The sequence below is a fragment of the Motacilla alba genome, chromosome 18, assembly GCF_015832195.1.
Source record: "Motacilla alba alba isolate MOTALB_02 chromosome 18, Motacilla_alba_V1.0_pri, whole genome shotgun sequence".
Taxonomy (NCBI): domain Eukaryota; kingdom Metazoa; phylum Chordata; class Aves; order Passeriformes; family Motacillidae; genus Motacilla; species Motacilla alba.
In genome coordinates this window covers 4,721,175-4,738,071 of record NC_052033.1, presented here as the reverse complement: position 1 = coordinate 4,738,071, position 16,897 = coordinate 4,721,175, and the positions used below count along the sequence as shown (strand labels likewise).

Genomic DNA, 16,897 nt, shown 5'->3' with positions numbered 1-16,897 from the left:
CACAAAAAAGGGACAAATTAACTAAAAAATGAGCAGTGGGGAAGGACGCCAGGCAGCATAAATCACACTTCCCTGCGATGAAGATGTGCTGGGCTCTGCAGAGGAAGGAAGGGGAGGGCTCAGCTCAGAGCAACAGGGACACCCTGTGCCTGCCCCACAGCTGCACACGCTCACCTGGGCAGGTGGGGAACACCAGGGTCCCCAGCTGAGCCCCCTCCCCACTCCAGGAGGAAAGGAAAAAGGGAGGTTGTAACCATCACACTGCCCGTGGCTGTGAGACTGGCCAGAAGGGGAGGTTTTACCCTTTTTTTTTTCTTAAAGGGCTTCCCTGGGGCAAGAATTCCTCGGGGGATCTGAGCCCCCCAGCCCAGCAGGCTCTGTGCCCCTGGGGAGGGGGTGGCACCTGCTCCACGGGACATGCTGGGCTGTGGCAGGACAGGAGCACAGCCCCAGGAAGCAGGGCTGGCCTCCAGCCTGCACAGGGCCACTGGCACCATCCTCGCTGCTCATTGGGATGCAGTTCCCATCATTGCCCCCCGAGGACAGTTGGGATCCTCTCCAAAAACCCATCTTCTTCTTCAATTCCAGCATGTTGAAAACACTTCAAGCCATGGAAACTGCAGCAGATTGAAGCCTGGGCTTTGGCACAGCCCTGAAGCAGAGTGGTGGGGATAAGAATGCAAATCCTCAGGGTGGGAAACAGCCTCTCCCAAAAGCAGGGCTCTGCTGAGCAGGGAGTTTCACCGTGGGGTTGAGTGTGCCCACAATGACACGGGCAACTCACCCACGGGTCTTTCCTTGAGCTTCCCAGTGCACATCCTGCTCCAAAGCACAAGGGATGCCCCAGGAATGGCACAGAATGGCACAGAATCACAGAATGGCACAGAATCACAGAATGGCACAGAATGTCACACAATGACACAGAATCACAGAATGACACACAATGACATAGAATCACACAGAATGTCACAGAATGTCACAGAATGTCCATAAGCACACAGAATGACACAGAATGGCACAGAATGTCACAGAACGTCACAGAATGTCACAGAATGTCACAGAATCACACAATGACACAAAATGACACACAATGACATAGAATCACACAGAATGACACGACACACAATGACAGAATCACACAGAATGTCACAGAATGACACAGAATCACACAATGACACAGAATGTCACAATGACACACAATGACATAGCATCACACAGAATATCATGTCACAGAATGACACAGAATGTCACACAACCACACAGAATCAAGCCAGCTGGAAAAGACCTTTGAGGTCATCGAGCCCAATCTGTCACCCAACACCACCCTGGCAACTAAACCATGGCACCGAGTGCCACATCCAGGCTTTGTCCAACACCTCCAGGGATGGTGACTCCACCGCCTCCCTGGGCAGCCATTCCAGTGCCCAACCACCCTTTCAGTGCAGAAATTCCTCCCGATATCCAACCCTAACGCCCTCAGCACGGTTTCAGAGCTTACCTTGCAGCATGGCAGAGGTGGTGTAGTAGTTAAAGGGGACCTTCTTGACCAGGAAGACGTCGGTGTCCAGCGAGCAGAGCGTGTCCCCCAGCAGCACAGACTTGCCCGTGCCAGCGGAGCCCACCAGCAGCACGGGGCGCCGGCGCTGCAGCAGCCTGGCCACCAGGAACCGCAGCCGAACCGTCTCTGCCGTGGGCACCAGGCAGGCCTGGGGGCACAGCACCCACCTCAGTCCCCCCTGCCCCGGTGCCTTCGGGGTTTAGCCTTTTAGGGAAGGAATGACTGTTACGTTGTCTCTTTCGAGACGGGTCTGATAAGCTCTCGGAGGCCTATAGCACACCCAAGGTAGCTCAGCTACTTTTGGAGGCATAAAAATCAGCAGGATGGCTTCTGCTGCAGGGTTGGAAACAAAAAGGTTTAACAAAAGGCAAAATAACAAACAGAAAACCGAGCCAGGTGCAAGAGGCCTTCTTGCCCTTGGTAAAACACCTCACAAACACTATGAGTTTCTTTATTCATTCCTTTTTCTAGTTAATTGCTTAAGTGAGACTTTTTAACTTCTGTCCAATTAGCTATCCTTAAGTTTGAAGTCCCCTAAGTCCTATGAAGTATCTTTTCACTTAATCGAAAAACAAAAACCTTCTAACTTCTTTCCTTTTAAAGAGACAAAAGATAGTTTTGTCACTCCGTTAACAAAAAGCACACTCCTACAAATGATGTGCTGCTGCCAGCCATTAAAATTTATCATTTTCAGGTGAACCCCTGCGAGCAGCACCTGGATCCCCCCACAAAAATCACACCTTGCTAAATCAGTGATGATTTTTACAAGTCATCTGCTGACTGTGGCACTTCTGAAAAAACAGAGGAGTGGAACTGGCAGCCACAATTCACTACCCGAGGAACTCCTTTCTTGGCCCAAACATAAACCCATCTCTATTTACAGCCACGAGAATGACAACAAGTCATGGTGTCCCCGAGGCTTTGTCCCTGCTCTGTCTCACCACCCTGGGCACAGCAGCTCCCTGCCCCTGCTGTACATCACTCGTGTTTGGAAGATGGATGGAGGCTGTGCTGCTACAGCCAAAGCACAGCAAAAAAGATGGGTGATTTGGTTGTATCCAATTAAGAATTCCAACAGTGCCTGGCCTTTCACCAGACTTCACTGGAACACCCACATTCAGCCACTAAAACACAGGAACTCCTCCAGCTGGGGCACCTACCTGCAGTGGCATCTCTGGATCAAATTCAAACTGGGGAATAAGTTTAGACCAAGGCTCAAACTTCTTTGTTTCTGGATCAACGTAAAAGTCAAAGACTGTGCCGTGAGAAGGGAACTTGATTGTCTTGAATTCTGCCACCCACCACTTGCTGAACTCCACTCTGTAGTCCACGAGCTGCCAGATAAAGAGAGGAGAAATTAGACAAATCCAGAGAAACTCATTAGAGATGGAGAATGTTATTTATCCCAGTCCACCAGAGTGAGATTAGTCCTTAAAAATATATTCCACAGCATAACAATCTTATCCTTTTTCCTATTATTAAGTCTAATTTTTCATTTTCTCCATTTTTTCTCATCACTCCTATTTATTCCCCTAAATAATTCATCCTCTGTGTTGATCACTCCTAGAATGTCTGAGATTAGACAGATGGATCAATTTGAAAAAGAGAAATACGTGCCTATGACTAAACAGACACTTGATTGATTTTTGGTGCCTACTTCTTCCAACAGACAAGGACACCACATCCATCTCCATCCGTGGCCATGGACAGTCAGAGCATGCATACCAAATCTCTTCCTCATAAATCACACCACCCTGCAAACATTTAGTTGTTGTTTTCTGGCCTCTTCTCAAGCAGGAGCAGCAGACCCCAGTTCAGCAAAGAATGGGAGAAGGGCTGCTGCCACAGAGCCCAGCAAGCTCCTGCTTTCCTGCTCTTCCCCCTTCTATCCCTCCTTGCATGAAGATGTTCAAGCATCTAAACTTTTTTTTTGGGGAGCTGGGGTGACAGTTTTTGCTTTAGACGCTGAGCCAGGATTTGCAAAATGTGCTCAGTCCCCTTGCCTGCCTCAGATCTCCTCTGTGAAACTGGGCCAGCCACTGTCTGAACCCTTCCCACGCCGAGCACAGGGACTGCAGCCCTCAGCCCTGGGGAGAAACAGGGGAGGAAGGAGGGGGAAAATGCTGCTAAAAAGATGTCTGGCAGAAAGCACACGCATCACTGAGCCAGTTTTAGCAGCACAGTTTGTTCCTGGGGCATCTCTATTAGGTCTCTCCTCCCCGTAGCCACCACACGGGTTTTTGGGAGCAGGTGGGACCAGGGACTGCTCAGCAAAGTCCTCTGCAAAGCTCCCCGAGCCACCACACATCAAAAGAGCAGAGGATTTGAAAACCACGTTATTAGCATCCAAGATTTTGCAGTCTCGTGCTGCCCAGAGAGGCAGAATGACTGTAATCTCCTTTCTCCTGCTGTCACAACTCCTCAGCCCGGCAGCAGAAGAGGGATGTGCAGCACTGCTAAAAGCTTTCTCACGGCGCTGCCTCGCCCTGCTCCCATGCTGGGAGGGGCTGAGCCCTTAAGTGGAGCAGTCCCAGCCCCAGCTCTATTGCCAGAACGGTGTTGAGCTCAAACTGCTTCCTTAACAAAAACCCCGTGTGGATTTCTGCTAATTTGAGGGCCTGGAAATGGCAAATCTATCATCTGTTTTTATAGAGGGGCCCTGCTCCCCCCACCAAACACCAAGCAATGGGAAGCCTTCCAGCCTGTTTCTCCTGACATTTCAGCAGCAAAAGGTCACCAGGAAGGGCACCTTCAGCAGGGAGCAATAAACAGCTTTTATATTGGATCGTTTTTCATCAGGCTCCCCCTGGCTCGGACGCCGTGTGCTCACGCTCTCCTCCCTGACATTTACAGAGCAGCAATGCCCAGAATCCTCCCAGCAGGATGCTGAGCCTGCTCCCAGCTCCTCCTGCCACACACCCAGCTGTGCCAAGGCTCTGCCACGCCAGGGGTGATGCTGTGGCACGGGAACGCCATGTCCAAGTGCCACCAACCACGCTCCAGCCACAGCGAGGGGCTGAAGCTCCTCTGCTGAGGCAGCTGCTGGGCAAGGGCCAATTCCTGAATTAAGCCATGATCCCCGCACTGACAGAAGCAGGGCAGTGGTTTTCCCAGCTGGCACACAGGGAATGGAGGGTTAGATCCTCCACAAGCAGCACAAAAGCCGGCCTGGCTCTCCACAGCCTCAAGGTGACGGCACCAAGGGAGCACCACGCTGGGCTTGGCCATTCTGCAGTGCTCCCCCCTGGAAAATGAGGCCTTTCATGAAAGGGATTGTTCCGTTCAGGTTTCCAGGTCAAACAGCAGCACTGACACAGCTTTAGGGCTGGGAAAGTAGAAAAAAGTAGGGGAAAAAAGGGCAATAGAAGGTCTCTTGAAAGATGCTGATGTGGCACTTCCCTTCTTACCTGGTCCTGGAACATGGAGCCACCAAAGGCCCAGACAGCAGCAAAGACAAAGTAAAGTTCATAAAGCTCCTTGGGACAGTCAGGAGGTGTGTTGTCCTCTGTCAGGAGGCATTCCAGGAGGTAACACAGCATCTGAACCATGCTCTGCTCAGGAATGGGAATAATCTTCTTAAATCTGAGGGATGGAAATGGAAAACATAATTGGGTGAAGCACCAGGGCTGCTCCAGCCCAGGAAAGCAAGGCAGGAATGCGTTGCCAGAATATCAGCATTTTCCTTGTCAGCAGGAAGAAAAGAACACCCATCCTCTGCCTGGCCCCGCTGGCACTGGCACACACACACTTAATAACAGTAATCAGAAGTTTCAGGCATTTAAAAACTTTGATCCTCTTGAAAGAAGTAAAATGGAGGAGTTGCTGAAGGCGATGGTTTCCTGGGAGCGCCAGGAGTTCAAAAGCGGTCAAATAGAGGAGTAATAAAATAAAACCTTTCATCTTGCCATTTTACATTCGTTTAAGCTACACTTACAGAATTCCAAACTAATATTGTAGCAGCACTGAAGTCCTCCGTAAAGTAATTAGAGCTATTTGAAAGGTTGGTTCTACAATTTCTGAATTAAGCAAGCCACCAAAATACTCAGCTCGGGGCTGGTGCAGCTAATCCTGGGGATTTCATGGGCTGACAATTGCTCAGCAGAGAGAGCTGGAGATGCTTGATGGGCTTTGCTGCCAACAGCTTTAAAGTTTGGGCACCCAGAGAGCAGCTCCCCAGCAAGATTCCTGACTCCCAGTCCCAAGGAGCAAGACTTGCACTCAAGCAGCTCCTCCTGACAGCGCCCTGTTGGGGATGATGGTGCCCAGGTTCAGTTGTTCACTGACTTCTTCTTTTTATTTTTAATGAAACTGCAGGTGTGGGGAGCAAGCAGAGGATGGAGAATCACACAATCATTGACTAGTTTGGGTTAGAAGGGAACTTTTAAAAGTCAGATATTCCAACCCCCTGCCATGGCAGGGACACCTTCCACTGGCCCAGGCTGCTCCCAGCCCCATCCAGCCTGGCCTTGGGCACTGCCAGGGATCCAGGGGCAGCCACAGCTGCTCTGGGCACCTGTGCCAGGGCTTCCTCACCCTCACAGCCAGGAATTTCTTCCTAATGCCTAATCTAAATGTGCCCTTGTTCAGTTCAAAGCCATCACTCCCTGTGCTGATTCTCACATTCAGTGGTCAGTGTCCAGCCATGGAACACCCCCAGGCTGGGAGCTCACACACAGGGACTCAGCTGTGCTCCAGTGCTCCAGGAAACACACCCAAGAGAGGACTGCCTCCGGAGCAATCCCACCCTCTCACACAAACACCAGCTTCCTCCCCATCCCCGAGGGGCAGGGAGAGATGTGGGGAGAGAATAGAAGATGATCTGCTCTGCATCTTCCACTCTTTCTTTCAGCAGTGGTCTGAAATCTGCTCTACTGACCCACACCTTGTGCAGTGAACTCAGGTCTGGCCTGACGCATCAGGAGACTGGGCAGATTTTCCCTTTAGGATCTCCTGGGTTTAATTTCCAAGAGATACAGAACTGATAGCAGCACGGGAACCATCAAATCAAGATCCAAGGAGAACCAGATCAGACCAAGCAAGGATGGAGTGGCAGCTGTCCCCTCACCCCACAGTTCCCTGGAGCTGAGGCAATGACACTCAGGGCTCCTGGGGACAAGGAGGACACTGGCCAGCCCTGGAGCTGGTCTGGACAGTGGCGAGTGGCCCCTGCAGTGGTACCTGGCTCTCAGGGTGTCCAGGCAAACGGGCAGGTACTTGTCAAACAGAATGGTCAGGTTGGCCCTCTCGGACTGCACCTCCCGCCGGTCAATCCAGCTGCTCACGGGGGCGTTCCAGCCCAGGTCTGAGGGGTTGATGTACAGGATCCCTTGAGGTGCAGGAGAAGACACAAGAGTAAGGACACAGCAGAGGCGCTCCCTTTTTCCACCAGAAACTTTCAGCTGCTCTCTGAAACAACTGAAGCCCTGTCAAATATACCTGGTCCCTCGTTACTTACCCCACTGCAGAGGAGAAACATTGACAGTGAAGAGATGTAACTCAGGAAACGCTCATGACCCTGCCCCAAACTTGGAACACGTTGGACACCTTCATTGTCCATTCCCATGCACTGCTCCAAAGGATCAGGAGCTCTTTGGGATAGAGGCTGCTCTCTCCTCATCAGGCCCACACAGATCTGTGCAGGAGAGTTCCCTCAGCAGTGCTGCAGCCATGGCCCCACAGCAGCAGTGGGAACTGTGAGTAAACCCCCAGGATGATGGCAGACCCCGAGTGGGGCTGGGCTCGGGATCCTCAGTGTGTCTGTGAGCTTCAGGAACACTCCCTGCACACCACAGGCAGCTGTGCTCCCAGGCTGGCAGCTTTCAAAGAATCCCAGAATCACCAAGTTGGAAGAGACCCTAAGGATCATTGAGTCCAGCCCAGCTCCAACACCTCAACTCAACCCTGGCACCCAGTGCCACATCCAGGCTTTGTTGAACACCCCCAGGGATGGTGACTGCACCACCTCCCCGGGCAAACCACTGCAATACTCGATCACCCTTTCTGCAAAAAAACGCTGATAATATCCCTTTTCATAATATCCAACCTCTATTTCCCTTGGCACAGCTCAAGACTGGGTGCCAAAAGGCTGCCAAGAGCCCCAGGTGCAGCCCAGCAGGACTCACCTGCCCGGGACACGGTGGCCGGGGTGGCCGTGCGCAGGTGGCTGATCTCAAACAGCAGCCTCATCGTGGGGTTCAGAGGGATCCTCTCGTTGCTGGCCAGGGTCAGCACCTGCACGTGCAGACAGACAGACAGCCTGAAGCTCTGCCAGGAGCAGGAATGAAGAGTGTTTAGCACTTGGCACTGCTGGGCTTGGCTGCCCAGCCCAGCTCCTTGAGGCACAGCAGCAAAGGGCTGCAGCCCCAGCAGGACAAGGGGGGATTCTGCCCCTCTGCCCCATCCAGGCCAGACCCCACCTGCAGAACTGCCCCATCCAGGCCAGACCCCACCTGCAGAACTGCCCCATCCAGGCCAGACCCCACCTGCAGAGCTGCCCCAGCACAGGGAGGAGCTGGAACTCCTGGAGAGAGCCCAGAGGAGGCACCAGGGATGCCTCCTGAGCAGAGGGATGAGCAGAGGGATGAGCAGAGGGATGGAGCAGCTCTGTCAGTTCTCAGGCTGAGAAAACTGGGGGTGTTCAGCCTAAAGAAGGATCTGGGGTGACCTTTTGGTACCTGAAGGGGCTCCCGGAGAACAGGAGAGAGACCTTGGGCAAGGGCCTGGAGGGACAGGACACAGGGAATGGCTCCCACTGCCAGAGGGCAGGGTTGGATGGGATATTGGGAATTAGGAATTGTTCCCTGGGAGGATGAGGAGGGGCTGGGCTGGAATTCCTGGAGCAGCTGGGGCTGTCCCTGGATGCCTGGCAGTGCCCAAGGGACAGGTCCTAGAGCAGCCTGGGATAGTGGAAGGTGTCCCTGCCCAATGGGGTGAGAGCCTTAAGATCCTTTCCAGCCCAAACCATTCTGTGATGCTATGACATGATTTCTGACAGGCACAGAATGCTCCTTCTCTCTTCCAGAGCCAAAAATCCAAAGCACTCCCTCAGGGTGGGGAAAAGACAGAATTATGTATCTACCCTACTTCTAAAGGGCCTAAAGTTATGATCAGGACATTTGCAATTACTCACATGCACGCCTCTCCAGAAAAGGGAAATTCCACTGAAAACAAGATCTAAGTTATTTCCCTCATGCACCATTGCCTTTATGCAATATTGTTTGGTGTGTCTGAAGAAGCACAGCTGCATTATTCCAGGAGATGTTATTACAATCTGCATTTCTCCCAGGCTGAATCACCCCTGACAAGGAATACCTGCTTCTTTACCTGGCATCCGTTACCTTATTATCATCCATCACAGTGTTCAGAGACTCAATCCACATTGGATCAATATCCCCATCCAGTACCATCCACTTGGGACCATCATGTGAGATGTTGGCCAGCTCTCTCATGATTGATGAAAACAGTCCTGGGAGGGTGACATGAATATGTTGATGAACACTGAAGCTGTCACCTGCTCTAACAGATTTTTCCAGCAACTTCCTAAAAATTCTGCTTTCCCCTTAAACATTCATAATTCTTTGCATTTGGACATAAATAATACTGTATAATGATATCTGCTTTGAAGAAAAAAAATATTATCAGAGTTATTATCACTGAGAATGACTGTGGGCCTACATGAGCTTCATTCTCACTGAAAACCAAAAGACACCGGAAAAATGAAGAGCAGATACTCAGAGAAAACAAACCCCACAAACTACACAGTGCAGAGAAAACCTTCTGAATATGCCTTGGAAATTCTTATATTTGGGTTTTTGAGGTTTTTTTTTCTGTGGCTTGAAGTATATCAGGAAAATCAAGATGCTTTAAACACTGGGTCATGGCTTTAGTGAGACTGAGGGGAGAACAAGCCCAGACTGACATTGAGTGACAGAACAAAATGTCAGTAAAATCAAGGAGACAGAGAATACACAGAGTCTCAAGGGGAGTAAATAATGGATGCTAAGGAGAGTGAGAAGCTGGGAACAGAGCAGAAGCACTGCAGGGCAAATGAGAGCTCCACAAAGCCATCACTCTCCTCTACACGAGGAAATACCTAGGGAAAGGCTGGTCTGCATGAAGGAACATCAGGCAAGCATTAAAAACAGCCTCTCTCCTGGAGAATTGTGACAGGCATGCTTTTTGTTTCTCCAGGACCAGCTGCTCCCTCGTGACGCGGGTCAGGAACCGCCGGTGGCACCGCATGACCCAAACCAAGCTGGTGCAGAACAGCTCAGCCACACAGCTACAGAGGGGGTCAGAGATGAACAAAACCTCCCTGGCTCTGCCTGGACTCCACTCCTCACGCTGGACACAGCTTGGCCACCTCTCCAGCACTGCCAGTGCCAGCAGCAGCTCCTGCCTGGCAGCATCACAACCACGGCAGCAGCTGGGGGAAGTGCTCCTCTCCCAGCCTCGGATAGCCACACCACAGAGGGGGTTTGGGATTTGAAAGGAGAGTTTGGCTCTACAAATAATACTTTTAGGATTCCCTTGTGGGACCTTTTCCCACCTAACATGTGCAAACTTCCCAGCTGCTGGCAGTGAAATGAGTGACAGGAGGAAAAGGAGGAGTGATCCGTAAGGGGACACATCCTCTCTTGTCAGGCTGTGCTGAAAATGGCCTGGCTGCTCTTTGGCACCAAAAACCAACATTTTCAGGAACAGTTAATGCAGAAAACATCTGCCTTGAGCCATCAGAGAGGAGCCCTGTAAATTCTCTTGAAACATTTGAGGACTGAGAACACTGGACAGCCACCTGCCAATGTCTCTCCTGCTGTCCAGTGCCACCCACGGCCCCTGATCCACAATCCCCAACGTGCAGCTCTCTCTGCAGAGGGCTGGCTACATCCCACACTTCCCTCTGTCACTTTGATTTAGGGTCCCCAATCACAATTAAAAAGAAATTAACCCTGGCACTGGCGCGGAGCAGGGGGCAGGAGGGGTGGTGGCTGGGGAGGTGGTGGCAGCTCCTCTCCTGGAGACCTCTGGCCGAGGATGATTTATGGAGCTGTCCTCCCTCACCTCCCCCTCAGCTCCCAGAACAGCCACACAGGGAATCAAAGCTGCCTTTCTGGATTAGTCACAACCCAACGTTTGCACTCTGCATCTCTGTAATCTTTCAGCAGCTCTTAAATGCTCATCTCATCCTCCTCAGGAGCAATCAGGATCAACAGCCTGGCAAACGCCGTGTGCTGGAGATCAGGCAGGGATAGTCAGTGGAAAAACACCTCTCAGAGGCTGCTGGGAGGGTCCAGCCACAGAAACCTGGAAATGGCAGGTTTTTGGGAGACACTTTTTGGGGGACTCCAGTGCACAGCACAGGGCAGGAAGGAATTCTCACCCATTAGCAGCCCAGCCCCAAAAAAACAACCTGCCCCAGTGAGGAACTGGGAAGTGCTGGTGTTAACAAACATGATAATTATCCTTATGGCAAAAAGATAAATTCCCAAAAGCTGTGACACCCTACATGTCCTTCCAGCAAACCCTCACATGGCTGGGAGCAACACCTGAGCTGTGAGACCTGCACACAGAGACCCATCGTCCACCCAGGAGCTTCATTAAAAATATCCTTTTTATCTCCAAAATCAGCCACAAAAAGACATTTACCATCTTTCCACTCTCTCGTTGCTGGGTTAATGACCCCGAAGAGCTCGTCGTTGGTGACTGCTTTGGGGTTGAGGTCTGTCCACACCGGCCGGCGCTTCATCCTCTGGTAGGTTTTGTGCAGGGACCTCAGCACCTGAGACTTGCCTGTGCCTGCAGCCCCCACCACGAACACGGAGTGCCGGACACTGAGCAGCTCCTCCAGCTGCACCACCTAGGGAAACACCCCCAGTGAAACAGGGCTCTCCTCCAGCCAGGTCTCAGGCTCTTGGAGATCTATTTCACACCCAAGATAGCTCAGCTACCTTAGAAGGCATCAAATCAGCAGGATGGCTTCTGTGGGAGTGCTGGAAACAAAAAGGTTTTAATAAAAGGCAAAATAAAAAACTCCTTACAGAGAAAAACCTGCCAGGTGCATGAGATCCTCCTGCCCCTGGTAAAACACCTCACAAAAGCCATTGGTTCCTTTGTTCTCTTCTTTTTCTAGTGAATTGCTCAGGTAGGACTTTTTGGCTCCTGTCCAGTTGGCTATCCTTAAGTTTGAGGTGAAGTCCCCCAGGTCCTATGAGCTGGCTTTTCACCTAATTGAGGAGACAAACTTCTGGGCTTATTTCCTTTTTAAGGGGACGAAGGACAGTTTTGTCACTCCATCAACAGGAGACACATTCCTAAACCCCAGAGCTCAGACAGACATGCCTAACTGAAGCTCAGATGTGCAAAATCTAGAGGAAAGAGTCCCTGTCCATGGCTCAGGGTTGGAATGAGATGTCCTTTAAGGTCCCTTCCAACCCAAACCATTCTGTGAAATCAGTTCTCACTGGGGCTCTTGTATGGAAATTTGTGACCCAGACACACAAAGGGATTTGACTCCCAGTTTGGTCTGAGCACTCAAACCATGATGGTGAAATCCTGAGCAGACAGACAAACCTCCAGCACTGCTCACACGTGACAGCCACCAGCCAGGGACGCTCTGCACTCCAGGGGCTGCATGCGCACAAGAGTCAGCCTCTGGAAACCCAGGGAAGAGGCAGAGCTGGATTTAGGAGCAGTCAGACCCAGCATAGCTGTCCTCCATCAAGGTCTGTCTGCAAGGGGGATATTGTGGCTGCCCCGTCCCTGGAAGTGTCCAAGATGAGGTGGACAGGGCTTGGGAGCACCCTGGGATGGTGGAAAGTGTCCCTGCCCCTGGCAGAGGGTGGAACGAGCTGAGCTTTAAGGTTCCTTCCAACCCAAACCATTCTATGATTCTATGATTCTGTGCAGAGCCCTCTTTGAAGAAGCAAAGCTGGTTGAGAAACCCCAGCTGAGCTGATGATGGTGCAGGCAGAGCAGAACACCCCTTGGCCTTACTTTGAGCACAAAGTTGTCCTCAGGCTGCAGCCGCAGCTCCAGCACAGCCTCCTTCACCACGGCCTCAAAATCCAGGTCGCGCTTCCGAGGCACATCCAGGGCAGGGAACAGGTCCCCGATCAGCCCCATGAACACTGGCAGGTCGTCTGTCACGATTTTGGGGACGTTGAAGTCGCGGAGGGAGCGCATCAGGACCTGCTCCTCGGGCCGCTCGGGGTCCGCGCGCTTCAGGGAGCCGGCCACCACCAGCACCGACTTGATGGCCCGCAGGCCCCAGTCGTAGTGGTCCTACGTGAGGGGGAGAACGAGGTAAAAACAGGGGTGAGGTTATGCCTAGGCAGGGGTAAAAACCAGCAGTCGCAGCTGCCAGAGCAGTCAGCAATGGAAATGCAGCCAAATTTGTTATTTGTGTCGTGGCCAGAGACCTCCAGCAGCCTGAGTCTCCATTTCAGGTGAGCTTCCCACCAGGGAGAGCACTAAGGAGTCAAATAATTCAGCTGTTCGTGCCATCACCTGGGCTCAGAGCTGGCACTAAGTCAGCAGTAGGAGACTTGCACTCTGGACACCTAAGGAATCTTTTCCCCTAAACCCTAAAACCTTGGCCTTTGTGCAGGTTAAGCAAGGCCTGCCAGAGCCCTGGATCTGCAGGAGCTACTCAGGTGGAAGGCTTGTTAGTCCATTCTGAGGCCTCAGACACCCAAATTGCTCCATCACCAGGTTACCAGGGACATTTGGTCCTGGGGACAGTCCACCAAGCAGGGGCAGGGAGGACACTGCTGGAAAGGAATCCTAAAGAGGCATGAGAGGAACCCTCAAGCCAACAAGCAAATCCTTCTGTTTGTGCTCCACTGAGACCCTGCAGAGCACAGCCCAGCAGCCTGGCTGCTTTGTGTGGGAGGCCAAAGCTCCCACAGGGCCTCCAGCTTCACAGCACAGAGTTTCTGTGACAAGGCAGAAACCCACCCCAGCTCATGCTGGCACAGCCAGGATCAGGTTTTCCATCTGGGCTCCTGATTCAACTTGCCCCAGCTTTGATCTATGCAGACAATGCCAAGTTAAAATCTGATTAACCAGAATTTTGCACTGGAGGTGGCCTTACACGGTCAACACTCGACATGACAGAGAAGTATTTGGTTGGAGTAAGAGAGGAACATCATCATGAACCCCAGGAGAATCAATAAGAACTAAGAGAAAAAGCAAGGGGTCACTGAATACTGTCCCAATCGTGGTGGCATTAGAGGCTTTTGCAAAACTCCTCAAATTCAAAAATTAGTGAGACTAATGCAGTTGGCCAAATGCTTCTGTCCCTGCAGATCCTCCAGGAGAGCAGTTTGAAAATGTCATTGCTCTGGTGATCACAAACCAAACCCTCCCTTGTCCCAGCAGCTGCCACAAAGGCAGTGACTAAAAGCTGTGAATCTTCAGCCACGGAGGTGCATGGCAGAGTGTCACATCCCTGATTTTGGGGGTCCAGAGCAGAGTGTCACTTCCCTGATTTTGGGGATCCAGAGCAGAGTGCCACATCCCTGATTTTGGGGGTCCAGAGCAGAGTGTCACTTCCCTGACTTGGGGGATCCAGAGCAGAGTGTCACATCCCTGATTTTGGGGATCCAGAGCAGAGTGTCACATCCCTGACTTGGGGGATCCAGAGCAATGACACTTCCCTGATTTTGGGGATCCAGAGCACAGCAGAGGGCTCACCTGCTTGGACAGGAGCTCCTTGCAGAGTTGGTAGAGCGTGATGAACTTCCTGGCCAAGGCCCGGGCCTGGAGGAAGCCCTCGGCTACCAACATAATCTCACAGATCAGCTCAAAGTCTGGCACAACCATGGCACAGGGCCTAGGGAGACAGGCAGGAAAGGATTGCAGAGCAAGTGTTGACTACAGAGCTTGAGGGCAGTGGATTTTCTAGCTTTATCTTCCAGGTCCTCTCCACTGGAGACTCTCCCAGTCTGCCCACACTGCTTTTGCTATGGCATAGGACTGAGCTCCCTTGTCCTCCCTGTGCATTCCCTGATCCAGGCTCAGTGCACAAGGCTGAACCCATCTGTGAGTCCCCAATGCGAGTGAATTGCCCAAAAAAAATGAAGCCTGGAGGTTCCAAAAGACGATTTCAGCCAGTTTTATCACACAGGTCACAAAACCTGACCTCGACTCACCTGAAGAGAGCTTTTAAATTCTCAGGTAGCTCGGTTCGTCCTGCATAACCAGGGTTCATGGTGATGAAAATCCCAACTGAGGGGACTAAGTTAATGTCTTCTCCAAGAAAATTGAAGGATTTCTTCTTCTCCCGGATGGCGTCCTGCACACTCTTCACCTGGGAACCGAGGCAGTGCTCAGTGCTGGCGTTGAGCTATGAAAAGCCCCAGACAGCACTGCTGCCCTCCCTACACTTGGCCCATGATGAGTGGGGATTATCGCTGCTCTGGTCTGGGTTTTCACTGACCACATAAAGCTTTCTCCACTGTTTGGGGTAAACCTGTGTGTCTCCCATCACAGAGACAACTCTGACAAAACAGAAAAGGGCTGAAGAGACTGGACAGTCAAACTGAAAAGAGTTCCAAGAGTTAGCTTCAAAAGACACTTGGCTGGTCTTTTCTATTTGTCTGATTGCAGCTTTGTTCTTCTCATGCCCCACTTTCCCCAGAGATCCATGACAGACAGACCTCGTCACTGCCCACCTCCCACTCCCATGGAGCGAGTCACAGAATCCCAGAATCACTGGGTTGGGAGAGACCTTCAAGATCGTTGAGTCCAACCCAGCCCCAACACCTCAACTCAACCCTGGCACCCAGTGCCACATCCAGGCTTTGTTAAACACCCCCAGGGATGGTGACTGCACCACCTCCCCGGGGAGAACATTCCAGAACTTTATCACTTTTCCTGTGAAAAACGTTTTCCCAAACAGCAAACACAGCCAGGCTACCTCACTGGCCCCCTCCCATCCCGAGTCCATTTCGCCAGACCCTCGTTCCCCACTTCCCAAGGAGCAGCTCCTTGCAGCCAGCTCGCCTCCTGATAACACCACTTCCCCAGGGAGGAATCTCTGCCCTAAACTCACCCGTTTGCCACCTTAAAGCAAAGCAATTAAGGGAGTTTCTCAGTGTAAAGACCCGCATCGACAGGAGCTGCATGACTAAGGCAGCCAATTAACATCACCATGGTTACCCTCTAATAGCAGCAGAGGCGATGATGGAGTGACAGCCCTGCTCAGACACCACGCTCCAGCCAGGAGCCAGGGAATCATTAGCAGCTGAGTCATATCTGGGCTGCTTTTGTTCAGCTTCCCCTTTTATTTTAAGTTCCTCAAAGACGTTTTTTCAATGACAACTTTAAGCTAGAACCTGATGGAAGGGAAATGGAGAGGGAAGGACACACAAACTCCTGTACCTGCCTGGGATTTCTTTGGGACATCAGAGGAGGTACAATGATGAGACAAAGAGAGATGAGAGTGAGGAGTTCATGGAGGGGTTCAGAACAATTCCTTTGACCAAGACATTTACAGAAGTGAAGAAACTTCTGGGCTCCACACCTTAATTTCTGCAATGCCAAACTCCAAAGTGGGTCTAGGAAGAATTCAGCACCTCAGTCAAACAGTGGGATCCCAAAACCTGCACTCACAGCTGACACTGGGGACCAGAAGAACTTTGATATTTTAGCAACTCAATTTTCAGCACTGAAGTTCCCCAAGACTCAAACACTTCTGTTCTGGCCCTGTGGGAGGGAGGGAGGGAAGGAAGGCTGGGTTGTATTTATCCACAAGCTTTTCTCCACTTACCTGTACAGCAACCACAGAAAGGACCTCAACTGAGATCCTGTTAAATTCATCAAAACAGCCCCAGGCTCCTGTCTGGGAAAGGCCTTTGTAAATATTCCCACAAGACTGAAAAGAAAAAAAAATAAAATAAAATTACAAGAGTGAAATCACAAACGGAATCCATTCCAGCAAAAAATGGATTTGATTTCCCTGCCTGTTTATTTATAGCAATTTACAGTCTATTGTGGGTACTTAGAAAGTGCAGGGAGCAGCAGGCACAACTCAATTATAATATTTATAGCTCTGCACAGTTTGCCACTTGATTTGCTAATTGCCCACTCTCGACATCTCTGCACTCTGGTTCCATCCAAAGGTCACCTGGGCTGAGTTACTGATGGCCCCACGTCCATGAGAGACCTCAGCTGGATAAAATATGGTCCAAGGCCACCAAACCCAGTGCCCCTGGAGAGCACAGAGATCAGCCCCACGACCTGCGCTGGCCTTATCCTAGCAGAGGATCCTGGGGAACCAGGAGAGCTCTGTCCCCATGCCTGGGACAGGTATCCTGTGGGTCTGGAGAGAGGGAATGG

The 16,897-nt window shown here is 51.4% G+C and overlaps 2 protein-coding genes across 2 annotated transcripts in view; both read right to left on the bottom strand.

Annotated features, from left to right (window-relative positions):
• LOC119709547 (dynein heavy chain 9, axonemal-like) overlaps positions 1–1,794 on the bottom strand; it is a 96,128-nt gene extending 94,334 nt beyond the window's left edge. The window contains exon 1 of the mRNA XM_038157457.1: positions 1,499–1,794. Coding sequence (XP_038013385.1) covers positions 1,499–1,508 — 10 coding nt within the window. The 5' untranslated portion in view covers positions 1,509–1,794. The remainder of the gene's footprint in view (positions 1–1,498) is intronic.
• The window catches only part of LOC119709599 (dynein heavy chain 9, axonemal-like), a 54,339-nt gene continuing 38,969 nt past the window's right edge, over positions 1,528–16,897 (bottom strand). Inside the window, exons 27-37 of the mRNA XM_038157571.1 lie at positions 14,710–14,903; positions 14,252–14,390; positions 12,551–12,838; positions 11,204–11,414; positions 8,896–9,023; positions 7,681–7,789; positions 6,737–6,884; positions 4,966–5,140; positions 2,719–2,892; positions 1,604–1,706; positions 1,528–1,538 (exon numbers count right to left, since the gene is read on the bottom strand). Coding sequence (XP_038013499.1) covers positions 1,528–1,538; positions 1,604–1,706; positions 2,719–2,892; positions 4,966–5,140; positions 6,737–6,884; positions 7,681–7,789; positions 8,896–9,023; positions 11,204–11,414; positions 12,551–12,838; positions 14,252–14,390; positions 14,710–14,903 — 1,680 coding nt within the window. The remainder of the gene's footprint in view (positions 1,539–1,603; positions 1,707–2,718; positions 2,893–4,965; positions 5,141–6,736; positions 6,885–7,680; positions 7,790–8,895; positions 9,024–11,203; positions 11,415–12,550; positions 12,839–14,251; positions 14,391–14,709; positions 14,904–16,897) is intronic.